This window comes from Salmo salar, chromosome 10, assembly GCF_965601325.2.
Source record: "Salmo salar chromosome 10, fSalSal1, whole genome shotgun sequence".
In the NCBI taxonomy this organism is placed as follows: Eukaryota; Metazoa; Chordata; class Actinopteri; order Salmoniformes; family Salmonidae; genus Salmo; species Salmo salar.
Window position 1 is genome coordinate 40,276,903 of NC_138300.1, and position 24,074 is coordinate 40,300,976.

At 41.9% G+C, this 24,074-nt stretch overlaps 1 protein-coding gene across 2 annotated transcripts in view; it reads left to right on the forward strand.

The window, feature by feature from the left end:
* The first annotated feature begins 7,618 nt into the window (after positions 1-7,618).
* Positions 7,619-24,074, forward strand: part of gmds (GDP-mannose 4,6-dehydratase) — a 234,690-nt gene continuing 218,234 nt past the window's right edge. The window contains exon 1 of one of the 2 annotated variants that reach the window (XM_014123207.3): positions 7,619-7,848. In XM_014123207.3, coding sequence (XP_013978682.1) covers positions 7,753-7,848 — 96 coding nt within the window. In that variant the 5' untranslated portion in view covers positions 7,619-7,752. The remainder of the gene's footprint in view (positions 7,849-24,074) is intronic. The other variant, NM_001141373.1, reaches the window with a different exon arrangement.

The following is a 24,074-nucleotide window of genomic DNA, read 5'->3' on the forward strand; positions in this document are numbered from 1 at the left end:
TTCTCAGGACCCCCAGGCAGGTGGTTTTTATTTGGAAGGCCAATGAGATGGTGTTTACATTTAGGCCAGGCAGTGAGTGAGCGCTTTCATAATGTTACAGACAGGCTGAGAGAGTGTCCTAAAAAGCACCCTATTCCCTATATAATGCACTATTTTTGACCAGAGCAGTGCACTAAATAAGGAGTAGGTTACCATTTGGGACATAGACTGAGACACCAACTGAGACATAAAAACTGATGTTTTTATACAAGGTCACATTATGGTATTTGCTCAGTGTATTTGATTGCCTCAAAAGGTATTTTCTGTCACTCCAAACATTCAAACCGAATGGTTATGCCTGTCTCCCAAATGGCAGTGTAATGGGAATATTGAAGATGACTATAGTTCACATTCTATTAAGAGTGATCAGCACAATGTTTAGCATATTTAAAGTTTCTGTAATACACACTTTCCAGAGTTTAATTTGCAACAGTCAAGGTGCGGGTTGATGATCAACCTGCTGAATGTCATGGATTATTCTCATATCTGTTGATTGACTCCAGACTGGAAGTAAAAGGACCGAGGACACACTGATTACTCCCTGTTGTATTGTACTGATGAAATTCTATGAACACTGTGTTTTTCAGCAGCAGTTGACTGTCTTTTTATTTGGACTTACGAGCCTCTTGGGCTGGTGTTTACAGAACATTAGGTGTTGTCTGATAAGGATATTAAGGGCCAACACACTATCACAGCTTATTGTGAAATAGACAGAAATGACTTTTTAGAAATGTGTTTATAAAGGCAAACAAAAAAGTATTTCTCGTGTGTATTACACAATTTTCTTACAAATTCCAATTTGTTGTGGCTAACATTAGGTAGGTTAGCTAGGTGGCTAACATTAGCTAGGCTAGGGGTTAAGATTAGGGGTTAAGTTTAAAAGTTAGGGTTAGGGGTTAAGTTTAGGGTTAGGGTTAAGGGTTTAGGTTAGGGTTTAGGGTTAGGTAACATGCTAGATAAGTAGTTTAAAAGTAATAGGTAGTTGCAAAGTTGCTAAGTAGCTGAAATGCTAATGCTGTCCATGATGTGATTCGAACGAGCAATGTTTGGGTTGCTAAACCTTCGCAATATATGCCCATCCATCCTCCCCAACCAATCTCCCTCTCATCGTTTCTGTCTTGAGTGGCCTAATGTCTTTATCTGCGATTGAAATGCACTGTATACATTATTGTGTGGTGTAGCCTACACAAAAAAAATCAAATTAAATAATTGGGGAGAATTGGCTCGTGATAATGACTGGAGTGGAATCAGTGGAATGGGATCAAATACACCAAACACATGGTGTCCAGGTATTTGATGTCATTCCATTTGCTCCGTTCCAGCCATTATTATGAGCCGTTCTCACCTCAGCAGCCTCCACTGATGGGTTGAAAGGGCCTGTCTCCGAGAGGCCAGTTAGACATTGCTTCTGTGCTGGGTGGTGTTAAACTAACAACAGTAGTCTTGAACTGTCAACTAACTTAATGCAAGCTACTACTTTTCACCTGAGCGGACTATAAATGTACCTTAAAACAGTACATTTCACATTCACAGTGCTTGATAAGAAGCCTGAATTGAAGACCTTGGATTTTCTGAATAGAATGAGAATTGACAGGTGAAACACAGGGCTAAAAAAGCTTATCTGAACGATGTTAAGACAATGTTGACACAGTCATCTGCAGTCCTTCAGATGTGTTCTGAATGTGTTGATCTAGATCGATAAAGCACTGTGTCAATATTGCCTTGCCTGGCCCTAACTGGCTAGTTTACGTCACTGACGGGACATTTGCCCATGCTCAAGGCTGCCGGGAACGATTGGTAAGTCAGAGGGTTTGCCGAGAAGAGGTACGTCAGCCGGATTTACTAGGCCTATTGTGGAGGTTTATGAATCTGAGGCCGCATCTGGTACAACACACTGACAGGATTTGATCACCAGACACACCACACACACACACACACACAAATGCACACGCACACAAAGACGTTTACTCACTTGCATTATTTTCAGTGCATTACTCTTCTTCTTAGAAGGGGGGTTGTAATGTTATACTCTATTGATATTCATTGGCCCATGTAGAGTAGGCCTGTATCCATACACAGTGTCTGAGAGCTAACTTTAGCTGCACACACATGCTGCTATATCCTGTGAGATGACTGGCCATAGCTACACACTTGGCTGTCCTTTAGAGAATAGTCACTAATCAGACTATTCAGAAGGGCTCCCAAGTGGCGCCGCAGTCTAAGGCACTGCATCTCAGTGCAAAAGGTGTCACTACAGCCCCTGGTTCAAATCCAGGCTGTATCACATCAGGCCATGATTGGGAGTCCCGTAGGGCGGTGCGCAATTAGCCCAGCGTTGTTTGAGTTTGGCCAAGGTAGGCCGTCATTGTAAATAAGAATTTGGTCTTAACTGACTTGCCTTGTAAAATAAAATAAAAACATTGTCACAGCTACAGAATCACACAATAATCATCAGTGTCCTTGTACTTCCAGTCTGGTGTCAGTCACAGCACCTTCCACAAACAGAACCCTGGAAGTCATGTGTATTACAGAAAGTATAAAAAATATGCTAAGCATTGTGTTAGTCACTCTTAAACATTCCCATTACAGTGTGTGTGTTCACCAGCAGTTCTCATTCTCACTGCAGGCCTCTGGAAGAGGCGATCAATCTAAAACATCTGCTTCTGCTTTGAGAAACCCATTCTCTCCCTCTCCCTCTCTCCCTCTCCCTCTCTCTCCTTCTATCCCTCTCTCCAGTCTTCAGTCTTCAGCTCATGGAACAATAACATACTGTTTGCTGTAAAAAAAAAAAAAACATGTAACAATGAATTATAAATGTATTGATAGTTCCCTGTGACACTGAACTTCAACTATGCTTTTACGTGAACATTTACACACAGCATGGGAGCTGTATAACTTTATGTGCAGTTGAATGTACAGTATATGGATGCTATATGTGTACACATTTATCTATGTCTGCAAGCATGTTTGGCTATGTGTATACACAATAAAATAGTGTTCAAACTGTAAATAAATTACACATACGCATGTGTGTTTTCCAGCATATAATTCACTAACAGGGTGAACCGGATACTCGGCTGTCACTACAATGATTCATTCATAATGGACCCTTCACACTAGCACACCCTCTCTCAGAGAAATGTAATGGTGTACATCCTGTGTACATATAGATGTGACCTCAGCAGAAATGTATGAAATTGTTCCAGAACTTGGCCCAGGCCTACTGGGTTTCATTCAGCCCCAATAACATGAACATACTTGATTTCCAACCCAACATCCCTCCAAATCGGTCACTCAAATAGTAAGGAAAAGTAACGAATTGTGTGTCGCAACATACAGCAAAGTTGGTACCACACGATAGGCCAAGGTTACTTGTTTACAACGTGTTTTGTCAAAAAATAAAGAAATATATGAGGGTTTGTGGTCAGCATGCCGATTCATTCATTTGTTTTTTGTGTGTTTTTTTTTCTCTCTATTTGGCACCAAACTGTGGGTTTCCACTAATTACCACAGCCACAAAGTCAAAAGTGTCTCTATCATCAAAATTCTTCATTTAAGGTTAGGGCTAAGCATAAAGTCAGCAGTGTGGTTAAGGTTAGGTATAAAGGTTAAGGTTAGGTTCAAAATGACATTTTAAGAGAAATTTGAGAAATAGGCAGGGTTTATGACTTTGTGGCTGTGGTAACTAGTGACAACCCAAAACTTGTGTTCAAAGCGCCACATAATCTATGGCTCTTTCCATTCAAAGTTACAACTATGCTGAATGTACAAAAAATTAGGAACACCTCCCTACAATTGAGTTGCCCCTTTTGCCCTCAGAACAGCCACAATTCGTTCGGCATGGACTCTACAAGGTGTCAAAAGCATTCCACAGGGATGCTGGCCCATGTTCACGCCAATGCTTTCCACAGTTATGTCAAGTTGGCTGGATGTCCTTTGGGTGGTGGACCACTCTTGATACACACGGGAAACTGTGGAGCGGGAAAAACTCAGTAGTGTTGCAGTTCTTGTACACTCAGTGTATATGATCATGTTTAATATTTAGTGTGTTTGCTTAAAGCAAGAGTATAAACACCTAAATGACATGTATGATACATGATAACCATACATAATGACTACTCGTTATTGCTAATTGATTTTACATAGTGGTAACCACAATTGGTCACCATATAAAAGGGTGTGTGTGTGAACACTTGCAATATATTTCAACATGAAGCAGGACAGACAGCAAGGGAGAGGAAGAAATCAAAGGGCTAGTAGTCAAAGAGGTGGGCACGGGCCCCGTCAAAGAGGTCAAAGAGGTGGGCATGGGCCCCGTCAAAGAGTTGGACATTAGAGAGATGGCGGCAGACGGCAGAGAACTGTTGTGTCTAATGAAGTCCGGGCCATCATCGTTGACCATGTGGTAAACAGAGGTCTTACCATGGCAGAGGCTGCCAGATTAGTTCACCCCAGTCTAGAAAGATCAACTGTCAATTCAATCATGAGAACATTTTACCAAGAAAACTGGTAAGTCTGTAAGCAATGCACTATGCGTTACCATTACATTTACAGTAAATTACATATTGTAATGCATGTAAATTCACAAAACATGGTAGAGTACAGTAAGTACAGTAAGATGGCGCCGAAGAGGATTGTTGACATTTTACATGATCCTAACCAACTGTGCTATTTAGCTTTTTTTTTGCGTTGTTTGCAACATATTTTGTAACTTATTTTGTACATAATGTTGCTGCCACCGTCTCTTATGGACGAAAATAACTTCTAGACATCAGAACAGTGATTACTCACCACGAACTGGAAGAAGGATTTTCCTTTAACGGGTCCGACGTGAAGGATATACTGCTCTCCCGGGAACAGGCCCAAATCCCCGTCATTGGCGCAAGGAAAAGACAGAGAAAAAGGGGGCGGAGGTCGGGCTGTCTTCTGAGAATCTGTAGGCGAGCGAGTAAACTTCCACTGCCATCCGTTCTACTGGATAACATGCAATCATTGGAAAATAAAATTGATGACCTACGATTACAATTATCCTACCAACGAGACATTAAAAACTGTAATATCTTATGGCTGAACGACGACACGGATAATATAGAGCTGGCGGGATTTTCCATGCACCAGCAGAACAGAGAAGAAGCTACGTCTAGTAAGACGAGGGGTGGGTTGTGTGTCTATTTGTCAATAACAGCTGGTGTGCAATGTCTAATATTAAAGAAGTCTCGAGGTATTACTCGCCTAAGGTAGAGTACATTATGATAAGTTGTAGACCACACTATCTACCAAGAGAGTTCTCATCTATATTATTTGTAGCCGTCTATTCACCACCACAGACCAATGCTGGCACTAAGACCGCACTCAACCAACTCTATAAGGCCATAAGCAAACAAGAAAATGCTCATCCAGAAGCAGTGCTCCTAGTGGCCGGGGACTTTAATGCAGGCAAACTTAAATCAGTTTTACCTCATTTTTACCAGCATGTCACATGTGCAACCAGAGGGAAAAAAACTCTAGACCACCTTTACTCCACACACACGTACAAAGCTTTCCCTCGCCCTCCATTTGGCAAATCTGACCATAATTCTATCCTCCTGATTCCTGCTTACAAGCAAACACTCAAGAACGAAGTACCAGTGAATTGTTCAATGCGGAAGTGGTCAGATGACACGGGTGCTACACTACAGGACTGTTTTGCTAACACAGACTGGAATATGTTCCGGGATTCATCCAATGGCATTGAGGAGTATGCCACCTCAGTCATCGGCTTCATCAATAAGTGCATCGACGACGTTGTCCCCACAGTGACTGTACGTACATATCGCAACCAGAAGCCATGGATTACAGGCAACATCCGCATCGAGCTAAAGGCTAGAGCTGCCTCTTTCAAGGAGTGGGACACTACTCCGGCCACTTATAAGAAATCCCGCTATGCCCCCAGACGAACCATCAAACAAGCAAAGCGTCAATACGGGATTAAGATTGAATCCTACTACACCGGCTCTGACACTCGTTGGATGTGGCAGGGCTTGAAAACTATTCCGGACTACAAAGGGAAACCCAGATGCGAGCTGCCCAGTGATGCGAGCCTACTAGACAAATAAATAAAATATGTATTTATTTTATTATTTTAAATGTTTTCCTTTTTCTCCCCAATTTTGTGGTATCCAATTGGTAGTTACAGTCTTGTCTCATCGCTGCAACTCCCGTACGTACTCGGGAGAGGCGAAGGTCGAGAGCATCCTCCGAAACATTTTATTTTTTATTGTTGGACATGAAAGACAACAAGTCAATTCATCAAATTTCTGCCCTGCTAGAGCTGCCCCGGTCAACTGTATGTGCTGTTATTATGAAGTGGAAATGTCTAAGAGCATCAACGGCTCAGACGCAAAGTGGTAGGCTACACAAGCTCACAGAATGGGACCACCGAGTGCTGAACTACCGAGTTCCAAACTACCTCTGGAAGAAACATCAGCACAATAACTGTTAGTCGGGAGCTTCATGAAATTTTTTTCCATGGCTAAGCAGCCACACACAAGCCTAAGATCACCATGTGCAATGCCAAGCATTGGCTGGAGTGGTGTAATGCTCGCCGCCATTGGACTCTGAAGAAGTGGAAACATGTTCTCTGGACTGATGAATCACGCTTCACCATCTGGCAGTCCAACGGACAAATCTGGGTTTGGTGGATGCCAGGAGAATGCCACCTGCCCCAATGCATAGTGACAACTGTACAGTTTGGTGGAGGAGGAATAATGGTCTGGGGCTGTTTTTCATGGTTCGGGCTAGGCCCCTTAGTTCCAGTGAAGGGAAAACTTAACGCTACAGCATACAATGACATTCTAGGCAATTCTGTATTTCCAACTTTGTGGCAACAGTTTGGGGAAGGCCCTTTCCTGTTTCAGCATGACAATTCCCCCATACACAAAGTGAGGTCCCTAAGGAAATGGTTTGTTGAGATTGGTGTGGAAGAACTTGACTGGCCTGCACAAATCCCTGACCTCAACCCCATAGAAAACCTTTGTGATGAATTAGAGCGCAGACTGCGAGCCGGCCTAATCGCCCAACATCAGTGCTCAACCTCACTAATGTTCTTGTGGCTAAATGGAAGCAAGTCCCCATAGCAATGTTCCAACATCTAGTAGTGGAAAGAAGAGTGGAGGCTGTTATAGCAGCAAAGGGGGGACCAAGTCCATATTAATGCCCATGATTTTGGAATGAGATGTTGGACAAGCAGGTGTCCACATACTTTAGACCATGTACTGTGATCATAAACAAATGTAAGCAAGGTTTGAAATTATTATGTTTTAGTCAAATATATCTGTTTGGGCTTCTTACAGTACATTTTTAATCTACAAATTATTTGTAATTATCCTGACCATCTACCCAAAAACAAATCGGCCCGCGACTGAATGTAGTTGATGATCCCTGCTTTATGCAATCGTCAGTGTTTTAGTCATGTTGGACTACTGTAGCTAGTCGGCGCTGTCCAAAGTAAGCACGGGAAACCCCAGACCGAATATCTTCTCTTCAGCCTGAAGATTCCTCTGCTCCGGCGCTACTTGCAATCTGTCGATTGGCTGTCCTTGCAGGCACTTCCTGATACGTCACATGTTGTAGTTACAGATGGTCCTGTGCTTGTAGTGTCTACCCTACAATCACACAACTGCTCATCAGAACAGCATTCAGTAGGTTTGATACTTTGAAACACTACGCGCAAAAATGGCCCAATGCACGGAACCGTCTACCAGCACAGGGGCGAACGGAGAGCTGAAAAAGCCGAGGAAGGTCGCTGTTATCACGGGCATCACTGGACAGGTAAACGCAGTCTCCAGATATGAATGGAAAGAGGATGTATGGACAGTGACAGGGTGCCTATATGAATACCTTTAACGTTAGATAAATAATAATAAATACCAGCTGTAGCTATTGTGTTTGTTTTGCAGTAGCCTATGTACTGGTCGATAGACATTGTTATGATTTGACTAACAGACAGTGGTTTTGTGAGGAGAGCGATGGATGCAGCATAGTTATCTCACTCGTCTAACGTTACATTCATATGTGTAAGGTGCACTGGCGCACCACAGCTGGTTACATACGTTTCCCACACACGAACGATGTGTTCTTATGAATAAATATAATTATTGTAGTAACCAGCTATGGTGCGCAAGTGCACCTGACACATTATGCACAGTCATGATACAGAAGTAAAGCAGGGCGTCAAACCAGGAAGTCGAAAGAGAATATTCCCCCAGACAGACACGCTTCACCCGGATCCATGGCTATTCATTGCTGGTCTAATTCTACTTTCATAATTGACACTGATACACATGCCCTACGAATAGAGAACGTAGTGTGATATAGGCCAGCACTCAGCTGCGTTCACACTCTGCACTTGACTTAGCACAGGGCTAACAGCCTCCTTAGCCCTGCATGTTTCAAGGATGTTATAATATAAGCTACCAGTACCACCGGTGTTAGTTTGAATTTACTGAAAGGTTCATGAATAGAACCTATGATGGTGATGATAATGATGCAGGTAATGATTACTCAATGTATGTATTTGTTATCAATGTTTCTTGCATCTCAGATTACTTAATAAGACACTGGCTACATGTTTTTAGTCATTCTGAAGTATAGTTGTAGAAAGGTAGTAGGCTATATAAAAACATTTTTTTAGACAGTATGTCTATAACTGCCTCACATGGGCTGGAGGCACCATGTTGACTGGCTGGGAGAAGGATCCACTACAAAATGGTGAAGGATCTGATTTGTTTGCCACATCACAGCAGGAACTAAAGCAGTCTGTGTTTGCAATCAAATAGGATACTGCTGGGCTGAGTGTCAACCCAAAGATCTAGTGTCCCCTGACTTAGCCAGCGGATAAGATGAAGTGACACATCGAGATCCTGTTAGTTCTGAGGAAAGAGAGGGAGGGAGGGAGGAAGGAGGGAGTGATAGGGAAATATCAGCCCTGCTGCCCCTGAAGTCGCTCCTTCTTGCCCTGCCCGATGTGTGTCCAAAGTCCAGAGTTTCCCCAGAACAGAGGAGCAGATAGAAAAACCCCACCCTTTCTTTTATCAGAGGACTAAGTACACTGAAGAAGAGTGTATGTGTATGACGAGTGTATATGCCTGTCTTCTATAGGCCTAATTCTATGCACGTCACTGAACAGTGGTGTCACCCTTGTAGGGAGCCAGCCAGGCTGGATTCAAGACAAGTCTAACTTCATAAATGGTAGCAGTTTGCCCCACAAAGTTCGACGGCATACTGTACACATACTGTGTAGAGGATTACCGTCTCAGGGTAGGCCTATACCATTGTACATGCGTTGGAGTTAATTCACGCTGAACTGACTAGCTGTTTAGCAGCATGGGCCTCCTTTATCAAGGTCTATACCTGGGCTAGGTAGCAGTTTGACAGGTCTTGTATGCAGTGACCTTAGAGTAATGTTAATGCCAGGCTATGGCAATGACACCAGACATTTCACATAGCCTATTTGTTGTAACCCTAAACTGGCACACCTCATTCAATTAGTCAACTAGGCTTATCATCAAGCCCATTACTAATTTAGTTAGGTGTGCCAGTGTAGGGCTATAACAAATAATGTATTGTGGTCCCCTGATCTAGGGTTAACATGGCCAGTGGCTCTCAAACCTCTCCTTGGGGACCTCCAGACATTTCACCATTTTGTTGTAGCCCTGAACTATCTCACCCGAGTCACCAAGTCAAGGGCTTGATGATTAGTTGATGAGTTTAATCAGTTGTGCTCGCTCTGGAATAGATCAAATACTGTACATGGAATGGCTGGGTGTCCCCAATGAGAGGTTTGAGAGCCACTGGCCTATATAATTACAAGCCAGTCAGTCAAGTCCTGGTTGATTGAGAAATATCTACCAGACACGCAACAATGTCCTGTTTACTCTTCTTTGTCTTTGCGATGGTTCTTGACGTGGCTCACACATGAATGAAACAAAGGGCTGGGAGGGCCAGTGTAGTGCGTTATTACAAACTGGTTTGACTGGTACCACTGGTCTATTAGGGTGTTTTCACATAGTCCTCTTTTAAAAGAACCGATCTCTGTCCTCTTTAAAGGGAACTCTGGGGTAAAAACAAAGAAAAATAACTAGTTTGTCTTTGTATTCACATTGCCCTTGCCTTTGAATGAGGACTATTTTGCCAGTTCACTTCACCTATTTTGTGGTTAGAATCCTCTTAGCATTCACATTGCTATGTTTAGAAAGAAACCAAGATCTTTTTCCAATATTCACTCAATGGACTCTGGGTTTTTACAAAGTGCAGGACAAGCCATTCCATCAGATCATCTTATTGGGAAGCTAGATATACCTACTTACATTTTGGAAGTTAAAATATTGCATTTAATTAAAAGATACATATTTATTTTTTAATTTTTAATTTAGCCTTTATTTAACTCGGCAAGTCAGTTAAAAAAAAAAATATTATTTACAATGACGGCCTACCACAAGCCCTCCTGCGGGGATGGGGGCTGGAATAATACATACAGTGGGGGAAAAAAGTTTGATCCCCTGCTGATTTTGTATGTTTGCCCACTGATAAAGAAAGGATCAGTCTATAATTTTAATGGTAGGTTTATTTGAACAGTGAGAGACAGAATAACAACAAAAAAATCCAAAAATGTAAAAATTGTATAAATTGATTTGCATTTTAATGAGGGAAATAAGTATTTGACCCCCTCTCAATCAGAAAGATTTCTGGCTCCCAGGTGTCTTTTATACAGGTAACGAGCTGAGATTAGGAGCACACTCTTAAAGGGAGTGCTCCTAATCTCAGCTTGTTACCTGTATAAATGACACCTGTCCACAGAAGCAATCAATTAATCAGATTCCAAACTCTCCACCATGGCCAAGACCAAAGAGCTCTCCAAGGATAGCTCTCCAAGGCTCTCAGGGAAAAGATTGTAGACCTACACAAGGCTGGAATGGGCTACAAGACCATCGCCAAGCAGCTTGGTGAGAAGGTGACAACAGTTGGTGCGATTATTCGCAAATGGAAGAAACACAAAAGAACTGGCAATATCCCTCGGCCTGGGGCTCCATGCAAGATCTCACCTCGTGGGGTTGCAATGATCATGAGAACGGTGAGGAATCAGCCCAGAACTACACGGGAGGATCTTGTCAATGATCTCAAGGCGGCTGGGACCATAGTCACCAAGAAAACAATTGGTAACACACTATGCCGTGAAGGACTGAAATCCTGCAGCGCCCGCAAGGTCCCCCTGCTCAAGAAAGCACATATACATGCCCGTCTGAAGTTTGCCAATGAACATCTGAATGACTCAGAGGACAACTGGTGAAAGTGTTGTGGTCAGATGAGACCAAAATGGAGCTCTTTGGCATCAACTCAACTCGCTGTGTTTGGAGGAGGAGGAATGCTGCCTATGACCCCAAGAACACCATCTCCACCGTCAAACATGGAGGTGGAAACATTATGCTTTGGGGGTGTTTTTCTGCTAAGGGGACAGGACAACTTCACCGCATCAAAGGGACGATGGACGGGGCCATGTATCGTCAAATCTTGGGTGAGAACCTCCTTCCCTCAGCCAGGGCATTGAAAATGGGTCGTGGATGGGTATTCCAGCATGACAATGACCCAAAACACACGGCCAAGGCAACAAAGGAGTGGCTCAAGAAGAAGCACATTTAGGTCCTGGAGTGGCCTAGCCAGTCTCCAGACCTTAATCCCATAGAAAATCTGTGGAGGGAGCTGAAGGTTCGAGTTGCCAAACGTCAGCCTCGAAACCTTAATGACTTGGAGAAGATCTGCAAAGAGGAGTGGGACAAAATCCCTCCTGAGATGTGTGCAAACCTGGTGGCCAACTACAAGAAATGTCTGACCTCTGTGATTGCCAACAAGGGTTTTGCCACCAAGTACTAAGTCATGTTTTGCAGAGGGGTCAAATACTTATTTCCCTCATTAAAATGCAAATCATTTTATAACATTTTTGACATGCGTTTTTCAGGATATTTTTTGTTTGTTATTCTGTCTCTCACTGTTCAAAATTATTAAAATTATAGACTGATAATTTCTTTAAGTGGGCAAACGTACAAAATCAGTAGGGGATCAAATACTTTTTTCTCCCACTGTATGTACGTACGTACGTACGTACGTACGTACGTATGTACATACATACAGTTGAAGTCAGAAGTTTACATACACTTATGTTGGAGTCATTAAAAATAGTTTTTCAACCACTCCACAAATTTCTTGTTAACAAACTATAGTTTTGGCAAGTTGGTTAGGACATCTACTTGATGCATGACACAAGTAATTTTTCCAACAATTGTTTACAGACAGATTATTTCACTTATAATTCACTGATTCACAATTCCAGAAGTTTACATACACTAAGTTGACTGTGCCTTTAAACAGCTTGGAAAATTCCAGAAAATTATGTCATGGCTTTAGAAGCTTCTGTTAGGTTAATTGACATAATTTGAGTCAATTGGAGGTGTACCTGAGGATGTATTTCAAGGCCTACCTTCAAACTCGGTGCCTCTTTGCGTGCCATCATGGGAAATTCAAAAGAAATCAGCCAAGACCTCAGAAAAACAATTGTAGACCTCCACAAGTCTGGTTCATCCTTGGAAATTTCCAAACGCCTGAATGTACCACGTTCGTCTGTACAAACAATAGTACGCAAGTATAAACACCATGGGACCACGCAGCCGTCATTCCGCTCAGGAAGGAGACGCGTTCTGTCTCCTAGAGATGAACGTACTTTGGTGCGAAAAGTGCAAATCAATCCCAGAACAACAGCAAAGGACTTTGTGAGATGCTGGAGGAAACCGGTACAAAAGTATCTATATCCACAGTAAAACGAGTCCTATATCGACATAACCTGAAAGACCGCTCAGCAAGGAGGAAGCCACTGCTCCAAATCTGCCAGAAAAAAGCCAGACTATGGTTTGCAACTTCACACGGGGACAAAGATCGTACTTTTTGGAGAAATGACCTCTGGTCTGATGAAACAAAAATAGAACTGTTTGACCATAATGACCATTGTTATGTTTGGAGGAAAAAGGGGGAGGCATGCAAGCCGAAGAACAACACTTCATCCGTGAAGCATGGGGGTGGCAGCATCATGTTGTGGGGGTGTTTTGCTGCAGGAGGGCCTGGTGCACTTCACAAAATACATGGCATCATAAGGAAGGGAAATTATGTGGATATATTGAAGCAACATCTCAAGACATCAGTCAGGAAGTTAAAGCTTGGTCGCAAATGGTTCTTCCAAATGGGCAATGACCCCAAGCATACTTCCAAAGTTGTGGCAAAATGGCTTATGGACAACAAAGTCAAGGTATTGGAGTGGCCATCACAAAGCCCTGACCTCAATCCTATAGAACATTTGTGGGCAGAACTGAAAACGCGTGTGTGAGCAAGGAGGCCTACAAACCTGACTCAGTTACACCAGCTCTGTCAAGAATGGGCCAAAATTCACCCAGCTTATTGTGGGAAGCTTGTGTTAGACTACCCGAAACATTTGACCCAATGAGATAAAACTGTCCAGTGGGTCTTGCGACGGGTATACAGAGATGACCAGTTTACAGAGGAGTATAGAGTGCAATGTCCTATAAGGAGCATTGGTGGCAAATCTGATGGCTGAATGTTAAAGATTATTATCAGAAGATAATATTAACATGTAAATATGATTGGTAATACAATAAATAAAAAAGAATACTGCAGATTAAATAATGTTGTAATTGAAAATTGTGCACTCGGTGTAGGTTACTACCCCTTTAAGAACTAGCATTGTTTTTATGGTTAGTTTTATCAAGTATCCTTTGGACTTCCCAACCCTAAATCTTAATCTTAACCATTTTAAATGTCAACTTCAATGGGGCAACGTCAGAGTTGGGACGTCCCAACAATGTTGGATAGCAAGGACCTTGATTTTCTAATCAATTCAAACTTTATTGGTCACATGCGCCGAATACAACAAGTGTAGAACTTACTGTTAAATGCTTACTTACAAGCCCTTAAACAACAGTGCAGTTCAAGAAGAGTTAAGAATATATTTACCATATAAACTAAAGTAAAAAATTATAAAAATTAACACAATAAAATAACAATAACGAGGCTATATACAGGGTGTATCGGTACCAAGTCAATGTGCGGGGGAACAGGTTAGTTGAGGTCATTTGTACATGTAGGTAGGGGTGAAGTAACTATGCATAGATAATAAACACCGAGAATCAGCAGTGTACAAAAACAAATGGGGGGGGGGGGGGGGGGGGGGTCAATGTAAATAGACCGGTGGCCATTTGATTAATTGTTCAGCAGTCTTATGGCTTGGGGGGGGGAAAAGCTGTTAAAACCTGTTGGGGCTCGGGGGCAGTATTGAGACATTTTGAAAAAAATATGTGCCCATTTTTAACTGCCTCCTACACCAACTCAGAAGCTAGGATATGCATATTATTAACACATTCAGATAGAAAACACTCTGAATTTTCTAAAACTGTTTGAATGGTGTCTGTAAGTATAACAAAACTCATATTGCAGGCAAAAACCTGTGAAAAATAGATTTAAAAAAAAATGTGAATTTTGTGACTGTACTATTTAGTGTCATTGTTTTATAGATACCATAGTGAGAAAGGATTCATTTCGCAACACCTACGGCTTCCACTAGATGTCAACGATCTTTATAAAGTTGTTTGAAGCGTCTATGATAAACAGAGAGCAAATTAGAATCCAAGGAAGTTGACATGTCATCACTTCATTTTTTTGCGCCTGCGCATAAATCTGAGAAACGTGAGTTTGTCATAATTTTTTATCTAGACATAGGATAGGTTGTGTGAAAATATTACTGATGTTTAACGTTAAAAATGGACCAAAAGATTAATGCTAAACAACATTTGACATGTTTGAACGGACGTAAATAGATTATTTACTAGGTTTTTTTAGCTTTTCGGCGTGATTTTACACTCCCCCACCACGTTCTGTGGGAGCATAATGAACGCTAAGTACTTGATGTTATTTGGACATAAATTATGAACTTTGTCAAAAGAAACCACATTTGTTCCGGACCTGGGATGCCTTCCGGACCTGGGATGCCTGCCTTCTGATGGAGATAATCAAAGGTAAGGGGATATTTACAATGTTATTATCGATATTAGATGATGCTAACTGTATAGCATAGCCTGTTGTTCTTAGCATAGCACCCCGTTTATTGCAAAATGTGATTTCCCAGTAAAGTTATTTTGAGATCTGGCCATTCGGTAGCAATTACAAGATGATAATATATTATTCTTTGAATGACAATATTATAATTTACCAATGTTTTCGAATAGTAATTTTGTTATGTTCACCGGAAGCATTTCAGAGAAGAAAAAAATCTGAATTTCACGCTACTGTAAAATGCTGTTTTTGGATATAAATATGAACTTGATGGAACAAAAAATGCATGTATTGTATAACATAATGTCCTAGGAGTGTCATCTGATGGAGATTGACAAAGGTTAGTGCATAATTCTTGCTGGTTTCTGCTTTTGGTAACGCCTGACCTTGAATTGAAAATGGATGTTTGTACTTTTGTGGCTATGTACTGTCCTAACATAAACTAACTTTATGCTTTTGCCGTAAAGCCTCTTTGAAAATCGAACAATGTGGTTAGATTAAGGAGATGTTTCTTTTAAATTGTGTAAAATAGTTGATTGTTTGAGAAATTGAAATTATTAGATTTTTGATGTTTTGAATTTCCAGCCTTGTTAGCAATCCCGACTCGGGGTTCATTGCTAACCTGTAGCCCCAACAGGTTTTAAGGAGCCTTTTGGTCCTAGACTTGGCGCTCTGGTACCGCTTGCTGTGCGGTAGCAGAGAAAACAGTCTATGATTTAGGTGACTGGAGTCTCTGACAATTTTGTATCCTGTGTTGTGATTCTCACCAAATATGTTGTAGTCTTCTCACAGTATTCAAAATCTCTTAGCCTGTAGATCACATATTGCAAACAAATAATCATTGTCAGTACAAAACACACATTTTGTAATTTCCGCACATCCTTGACAATCGCAAATCAATAACCAAAAACCTTCATAATCTTCTCTCTTTTGTGGCACTAATGTGAGGGGAATGTCAGGGGAAACGGTGTTGCAGTAGTCTAGTGTGAGGGGAATGTCAGGGGAAACGGTGTTGCAGTAGTCCAGTGTGTGGTGCGGGAATAGTGACAAGTGAACCTGGGGAGCTTTGTGTTCACATTGCCCTAAAAAGGGAACCGGACCGTGGAATTCAAGCGAAGCCGAACTCAGACCACCTTTCGCTTCGGGGGCTCTTTTGAGGGGTCTGAGTGCCTTTTTGTGTGTTCACACACTGCACCAACATGAAGCGAACTGCACTGATTTCACAAAAATTGTCTGAAAAGGAACAAGTGAGAACACCCTTAGATGATTGCCACACAAATGCGTGACATAGCTAGGTTACGTGTATGAATTCATATTCCTATTGTTGCACCAAAGGACAAAAGCAGGAGCAGGAAATTAATATCAGCAGCTAGATCAATGACGGTGGTGGCAAGATCAAACAGCAGGTTAGAAAAGAGATGAAGGTGCAGCCTGCTACCCATCTACAGCCCTATACAGTGACACGGAGGCAGGCTTTTTCTATGTTCAGTGGAACAACAGACCCTATAAACTACAGTACAGTCGGTGTGGGCCTGGGATGACTAGCTGAAGATTATGTACTGTATGTGAAAACCGAGTCACTCAACCTGAACAGCAAACGACAAGCCTGACCACATAACAAGGCACCCAGACAGCTAGGTGACAGGATTAGTGAAATGGCGGCACATGAGCTCACTCAGTGGTGCAGGAATAATACTATGCTAAAGCCTTCTAGATGTATTGACTTCAAGACAGCTAAAAGTATTAGAGAAATATCAGCATGTGGTGCTTTGTCACCTGTACACTAGGCCTATTGTGTGTGTACAGTGGTATTGCTGTGGTGCAGTAGCCTACAGTAGAGTGAGTGTAGCCGGAAGGTTGCTGGTTCGAATCCCTGGTCTCACAGTTGCCTTTATTATCAGATACAGCGTAGGCTTACAGCAAGCTCCTATGTACTCACTGATGAACCAGCCATTCAAGCTAAAATAGTTTATATACCATCTATACTGGGGGGGGACTTTTTACTTTAAATGTCATTCACTCAACCCCTTTACAGTGTTGCTTATCTGTTCTTGTGGGAGAGTAGTGTGGTGTAGAGACTGGGGGTAGGCTAGGTTATGTTTTATCCCTTTTGAGTAGAACTGCAGGAGATAACACATGCGTGTGCGCACACACACACACTAGGGCTGGACGATATGGCCTTCAACTCATCAAAAAAAAATCTAACTTATGGGCGATTCACGATATACAGTTGAAGTCAGAAGTTTACATACACTTACGTTGGAGTCATTAAGTTTTTCAACCACTCCACAAAATTCTTGTTTACAAACTATAGTTTTGGCAAGTCGGTTAGGACATCTACTTTGTGCATTACAGTAATTTTTCCAACAATTGTTTACAGACAGATTATTTCACTTTTATAGTTCACTATATCACAATTCCAGTGGGTCAGAAGTTTACATACAGGAAGTTGACTGTGCCTTTAAACAGCTTGGAAAATTCCAGAAAATTATGTCATGGCTTTAGAAGCTTCTGTTAGGTTAATTGACATAATTTGAGTCAATTCGAGGTGTACCTGAGGATGTATTTCAAGGCCTACCTTAAAACTCTTTTCTTGACATCATGGGAAAATCAAAAAATAAATCAGCCAATGTCCATTTGTAAGACCCATTTGTGACCAAGCCTTAACTTCCTGACTGATGTCTTGAGATGTTGCTTCAATATATCCACATAATATTTCTTCCTCATAATGCCATCTATTTTGTGAAGTGCACCAGTCCCTCCTGCAGCAAAACACCCCCACAACATGATTCTGCCACCTCCGTGCTTCACGGTTGGAATGGTGGTTCCTCGGCTTGCAAGCCTCCCCCCTTTTCCTCCTAACATAATGATGGTCATTATGGCCTAACAGTTCTATTTTTGTTTCATCAGACCAGAGGTAATTTCTCCAAAAATGACAATCTTTGTCCCCATGTGCAGTTGCAAACCGTAGTCTGGCTTTTTTATGGGGGTTTTGGAGGAGTGGCTTCTTCCTTGCTGAGCGGCCTTTCAGGTTATGTCGATATAGGACTCGTTTTACTGTGGATATAGATACTTTTGTTCCTGTTTCCTCCAGCTTCTTCACAAGGTCCTTTTCTGTTGTTCTGGGATTGATTTGCACTTTTGGCACCAAAGTATGTTCATCTCTAGGAGACAGAACGCGTCTCCTTCCTGAGTGGTATGACGGCTGCGTGGTCCCATGGTGTTTATACTTGCGTACTATTGTTTGTACAGATGAACGTGGTACCTTCAGGCGTTTGGAAATTAGTCCCAAGGATGAACCCGACTTGTGGAGGTCTAAAAAAAAATTCTGAGGTCTTGGCTGATTTCTTTTGATTTTCCCATGATGGCACGCAAAGAGGCACTGAGTTTGAAGGTAGACCTTGAAATACATCCACAGGTACACCTCCAATTGACTCAAATGATGTCAATTTGCCTATCAGAAGCTTCTAAAACCATGACATCATTTTCTGGAATTTTCCAAGCTGTTTAAAGGCACAGTCAACTGTGCCTTTTAGTATGTAAACTTCTGACCCACTGGAATTGTGATACAGTGAAATAATCTGTCTGTAAACAATTGTTGGAAAAATGACTTGTCATGCAGAAAGTAGATGTCCTAACCGACTTGCCAAAACTATAGTTTGTTAACAAGAAATTTGTGCAGTCGTTGAAAAACGAGTTTTAATGACTCCAACATAAGTGTATGTAAACTTCCCACTTCAACTGTATGCCTTCCACATCCATAAGACCCACTAATAATTAAATGATTTGATCAAAATAGTTGTATCTGCATTTTTTTGTTGTTGCCATCATCACTTATCTGACTTTCAGTTCGGTCTATAAAAATGCACTTTTTGTTTACAAATGTAACCAGAACCATACATAATGCACATTCCCTAATAATGTAGCATCTATGATAGAACATCAACACCGCTCTTATAAACAATCTCTCAAGCACAAGCCCACGTGCTAGTGAGTAGCCTGCTAATATTTATATTTCAAGTTTGGCAACTTGGATCTGGGAATAATTTCACAAACTCTGAATTCAGCTAAGAAGGCAAAACAGTTAAATTATTATGAACACATCCTTCTTTCTGTCTCCAGCTGTTTGAACAGCATGGTAACCTGTCCACTTTGTTCAGATGTTGAAATCAAGTGGCCTACCTTTATTTGGACGAATTGCCAATTCCTTATAATTGTTTTATGCTTATTAAACATTTATAAAAGTCATCCAAACAGCTAGTATGTTAAGAGAATGTTGTTCTCAATGTTCTTAAACTGAACTTCAATTAACTACTCAGTCTGCAAACCAGAATTTGTAAGATTCTGGTTGAATGAAACAGACAGAAGCCCAGCTTACAATAATCAGAACGTTTATTCACGGGGGCTCTGAAGTCCATTATACAAAGACATCCATTTTATAGTTCACTTCATATCCTACGCACATACATTCACACAAACAGTAGATATCCTACGCACATACATCCACACAAACAGTAGGTGAGTTGTGTGCTTCTCCAGAGTTCTCACCACTGTGTATCACTACCCAGCACTGTCCGTTCCATTCCCCAGAGATTAGAGAAACCTTGAACTACTCCCTGTCCTATCATAAGTTTCTCAGAGTTCTAGCCAGGTCGAGCCAAACAGTCTCTATTGTTCTTGGTATTTTCTTCGGCACACACATACATTGTTTCTTTAATCTGCAACATGTTTAATAATCTTCTGCAAGCCTAACAGTTTCTCTACTCCACGTATGGGGACAGAATGTCCTGTAAGGAACACAGTAGGACAACTTGTCTGTCGATAGCTCCTCTTATCATTTGTTTCACACTTGCACCCTGCTTACATACTAAAAAGGAGCAAAAGTTCCTTGTTCTAATTCTGACTAAAACTACACACATCATCAGATTATAGTTTTATGATTCTAATAAATGTCATACAATTATATGGTTTCAGAGTGGAATTATTTAATCATTATCTTTAAACATATAAATCATTTTATCATAGTATAACAATCTTTATTTGACCAAAATGCTGCTAGCGATACGTGGTACCGTAATGCGCGCACGACAAACTGACCATTATTTTCCAGAATGAATGTTCATTGGTATATCTGTTTTAGTACTGTCAGCTCTGTTCGAATTGTGAGTCATTGAAACAAACAGGGTATGGTTTGAAAGGTTAACTTTTCCTCTTTTACAGTAAACTAATGTCTCTGTGTTTCGGTGTCCATATGACAGATTCTGTTGGACTAAACCTCAGAGAGGAAGAAGTGATCTCATCTTTGTTGTTGTGAGTTTTAGGGGGAGGGGCTTGAAAGAGACCAAGTGAGAGGTTTCTATCCAAAATGAGCCCAATGCGTTTCTATGGGCTTATTTTGAACCTAAGCTAGTCGCCTGCCTTCCCTCCTTTGGGACAACGACTCCCATTGTTAGGGCGGAGACATGAGCATCTCATCATTATATACACATCTCTGGTGTAAATGAGAAGGTTCACAGTGTAATGTAAAAATCTTCCCAGCGTGAAATACTTCCCAATCGTTCTGATTGTGACGTCATGTTGTACATTTTCCCAGTCAGTAATTGCACGCACGTCTGTGTGGATGGCTGAGCTCATGCAGATGTTTCTCTCACACCCCCTCGACCTTGATTTAACTAGCTAACTGGCATAATTACATTACTAACCTGCTCCAGAATGTGCTACGCCAGGACATGGACATCGATTCTATCGTAGTCCATGTGGGTTTTAATGACATTATATAGGGCAGCTCTGAACTGTTGAGACGGGCTGCGTTGAGACAATAACTTATCAATGACCCAAGCCCAGCTCATTTAATACCTACCATTGTGTTGCTGAGTCATCATAATACTTCAGCAAATGTGCATTATACGAGGGGCATTGGTAGACACAATGTAAGTAACATAATTTATGTCCCTCTGACTACCCTGAATGCCTCTGCTGACCCTACAACTATTGTATGCAGCAATCATGTGCCTATGAACCAGATATGTTTTTAGCACTGAGGCGTGTGTCCTAGTAGGAAGTCCACCGTGTGCAGCTCACCCTGCACTAACTTAAATAACATGATAATATCTACTTCTGCTACGCTTCCCAGTAAAGCAATGAAAACAAGCAAGCATCCCATAAAAGTGCTCAAAATCTAGAATCGGCTTTCTATTTCGCAACAAAGCCTTCTTCACTCACGCCGCCAAACTTACCCTAGTAAAACTGACTATCCTACCGATCCTCGACTTCGGCGATGTCATCTACAAAATAGCTTCCATTACTCTACTCAGCAAACTGGATGCAGTCTATCACAGTGCCATCCGTTTTGTTACCAAATCACCTTATACCACCCACCACTGCGACCTGTATGCTCTAGTCGGCTGGCCCTCGCTATATATTCGTCGCCAGACCCACTGGCTCCAGGTCATCTATAAGTCTATGCTAGGTAAAGCTCCGCCTTATCTCAGTTCACTGGTCACGATAACAACACCCACCCGTAGCACACGTTCCAGCAGGTATATCTCACTGATCATCCCCAAAGCCAACACCTCATTTGGCCGCCTTTCCTTCCAGTTCTCTGCTGCCAGTGACTGGAACGAATTGCAAAAATCGCTGAAGTTGGAGACTTTATTTCCCTCACCAACTTTAAACATCAGCTATCTGAGCAGCTAACCGATCGCTGCACTTGTACATAGTCCTTCAGTAAATAGCCCACCCAATCTACCTACCTCATCCCCATACTGTTTTTATTTACTTTTCTGATCTTTTGCACACCGTTATCTCTACTTAAACATCATCATCTGCTCATTTATCACTCCAGTGTTAATCTGATAAATTGTCATTCTTTGCTACTATGGCCTATTTATTGCCTACCTCCTCATGCCTTTTGCACACACTGTATATAGACTTTCTTTTTTCTACTGTGTCATTGACTTGTTTATTGTGTTATTGGCTTGTTTACTCCATGTGTAACTCTGTGTTGTTGTCTGTGTCACACTGCTTTGCTTTATCTTGGCCAGGTCGCAGTTGTAAATTCTCAACTAGCCTACCTGGTTAAATAAAGGTGAAATAAAAACAATTATGATGGAAAAATACTGTAGTTTTTGTGCAGGTACAGCAAACTAGCGCAAAAATAATATTGTGATATTGTCAAATTATATCCAAATCAAATTGTATTGGTCACATACACATGGTTAGCTGATGTTAATGCGAGTGTAGCGAAATGCTTGTGCTTCTTGTTCCAACAGTGCAGTAATATTTAACAAGTAATCTAGCAATTCCCCAACAGCTACTTAATACACACAAATCTAACGATTCCCCAACAGCTACCTAATACACACATCTAAAGGGGTGAATGAGAATATGTACATATAAGTATATGGATGAGCGATGGCCCAGCGGCATAGACAAGGTGCAGTAGATGGTATAAAATACATGTGATATGAGTAATGTAAGATATGTAAACATTTATTGAAGTGGTATTGTTTAAAATGACTAGTGATCCATTTATTAAAGTGTCCAGTGATTGGGCCTCAATACAGTATATACATGTGATATGAGTAATGTAAGATATGTGACATTATTAAAGTGCCCAGTGATTTGGGTCTCAGTGAAGGCAGCAGCCTCTCTGAGTTAGTGATTGCTATTTAGTAGTCTGATGGCCTTGAGATTGAAAAACAGCTTCTATCTCTCGGTCCCAGCTTTGATGCACCTGTACTGACCTCACCTTCTGGATGATAGCGGTGTGAGCAGGCAGTGGCTCAGGTGGTTGTTGTCCTTGATGATTTTTTTGGCCTTCCTGTGACATCAGGTGCTGTAGGTGTCATGGAGGGCAGGTAGTTTGCCCCTGCTGATGCGTTGTGCAGACCGCACCACCCTCTGGAGAGCCTTGTGGTTGAGGGCGGTGCAGTTGCCGTACCAGGCTATGATACAGCCCGACAGGATGCTCTCGATTTTGTATCTGTAAAGGTTTGTCAGGGTTTTGGGTGACAGGCCCAATTTCTTCAGTCTCTTGAGGTTGAAGAGGCGCTGTTGCGCCTTCTTCACCACGCTGTCTGTGTGGGTGGACTGTTTTTTGTCTGTGATGTGTATGGCCAGGAACTTAAAAAAACAAAAAACTTTCCACCTTCTCTACTGCTGTCCCTTCGATGTGGATAGGAGGGTGCTCCCTCTGCTGTTTCCTGAAGTCCACAATCATCTCCTTTTTGTTGACGTTGAGTGAGGTTGTTTTCTTGACACCACACTCCGAGTGCCCTCACCTCTTCCCTGTAGGCTGTCTCGTTGTTGTTGGTGATCAAGCCCACTACTGTTGTGTCATCTGCAAACATGATGATTGAGTTGGAGGCGTGCATGGCCACGCAGTCATGGGTGAACAGGGAGTACAGGAGAGGGCTGAGCACACACCCTTGTGGGGCCCCAGTGTTGAGGGTCAGCGAAGTGGAGATGTTGTTTCCTACCCTCACCACCTGGGGGCGGCCCGATCAGAAAGTCCAGGACCCAGTTGCACAGGGCGGGGTTCAGACCCAGGGCCTCCAGCTTGATGATGAGCTTGGAGGGTACTATGGTGTTGAATGCTGAGCTGTAGTCAATGAACAGTATTCTTACATAGGTATTATTTTTGTCCAGATGGGATAAGGCCGTGTGCAGTGCGATGGTGATTGCGTTATCTGTGGACCTGTTGGGGCGGTATGCAAATTGAAGTGGGTCTAGGGTGGCCGGTAAGGTGGTGGTGATATGATCCTTGACTAGCCTCTCAAAGCACTTCATGATGACAGAAGTGAGTGCTAAGGGGTGATAGTAATTTAGTTCAGTTACCTTTGCTTTCTTGGGTACAGGAACAATGGTAGCCATCTTGAAGCATGTGG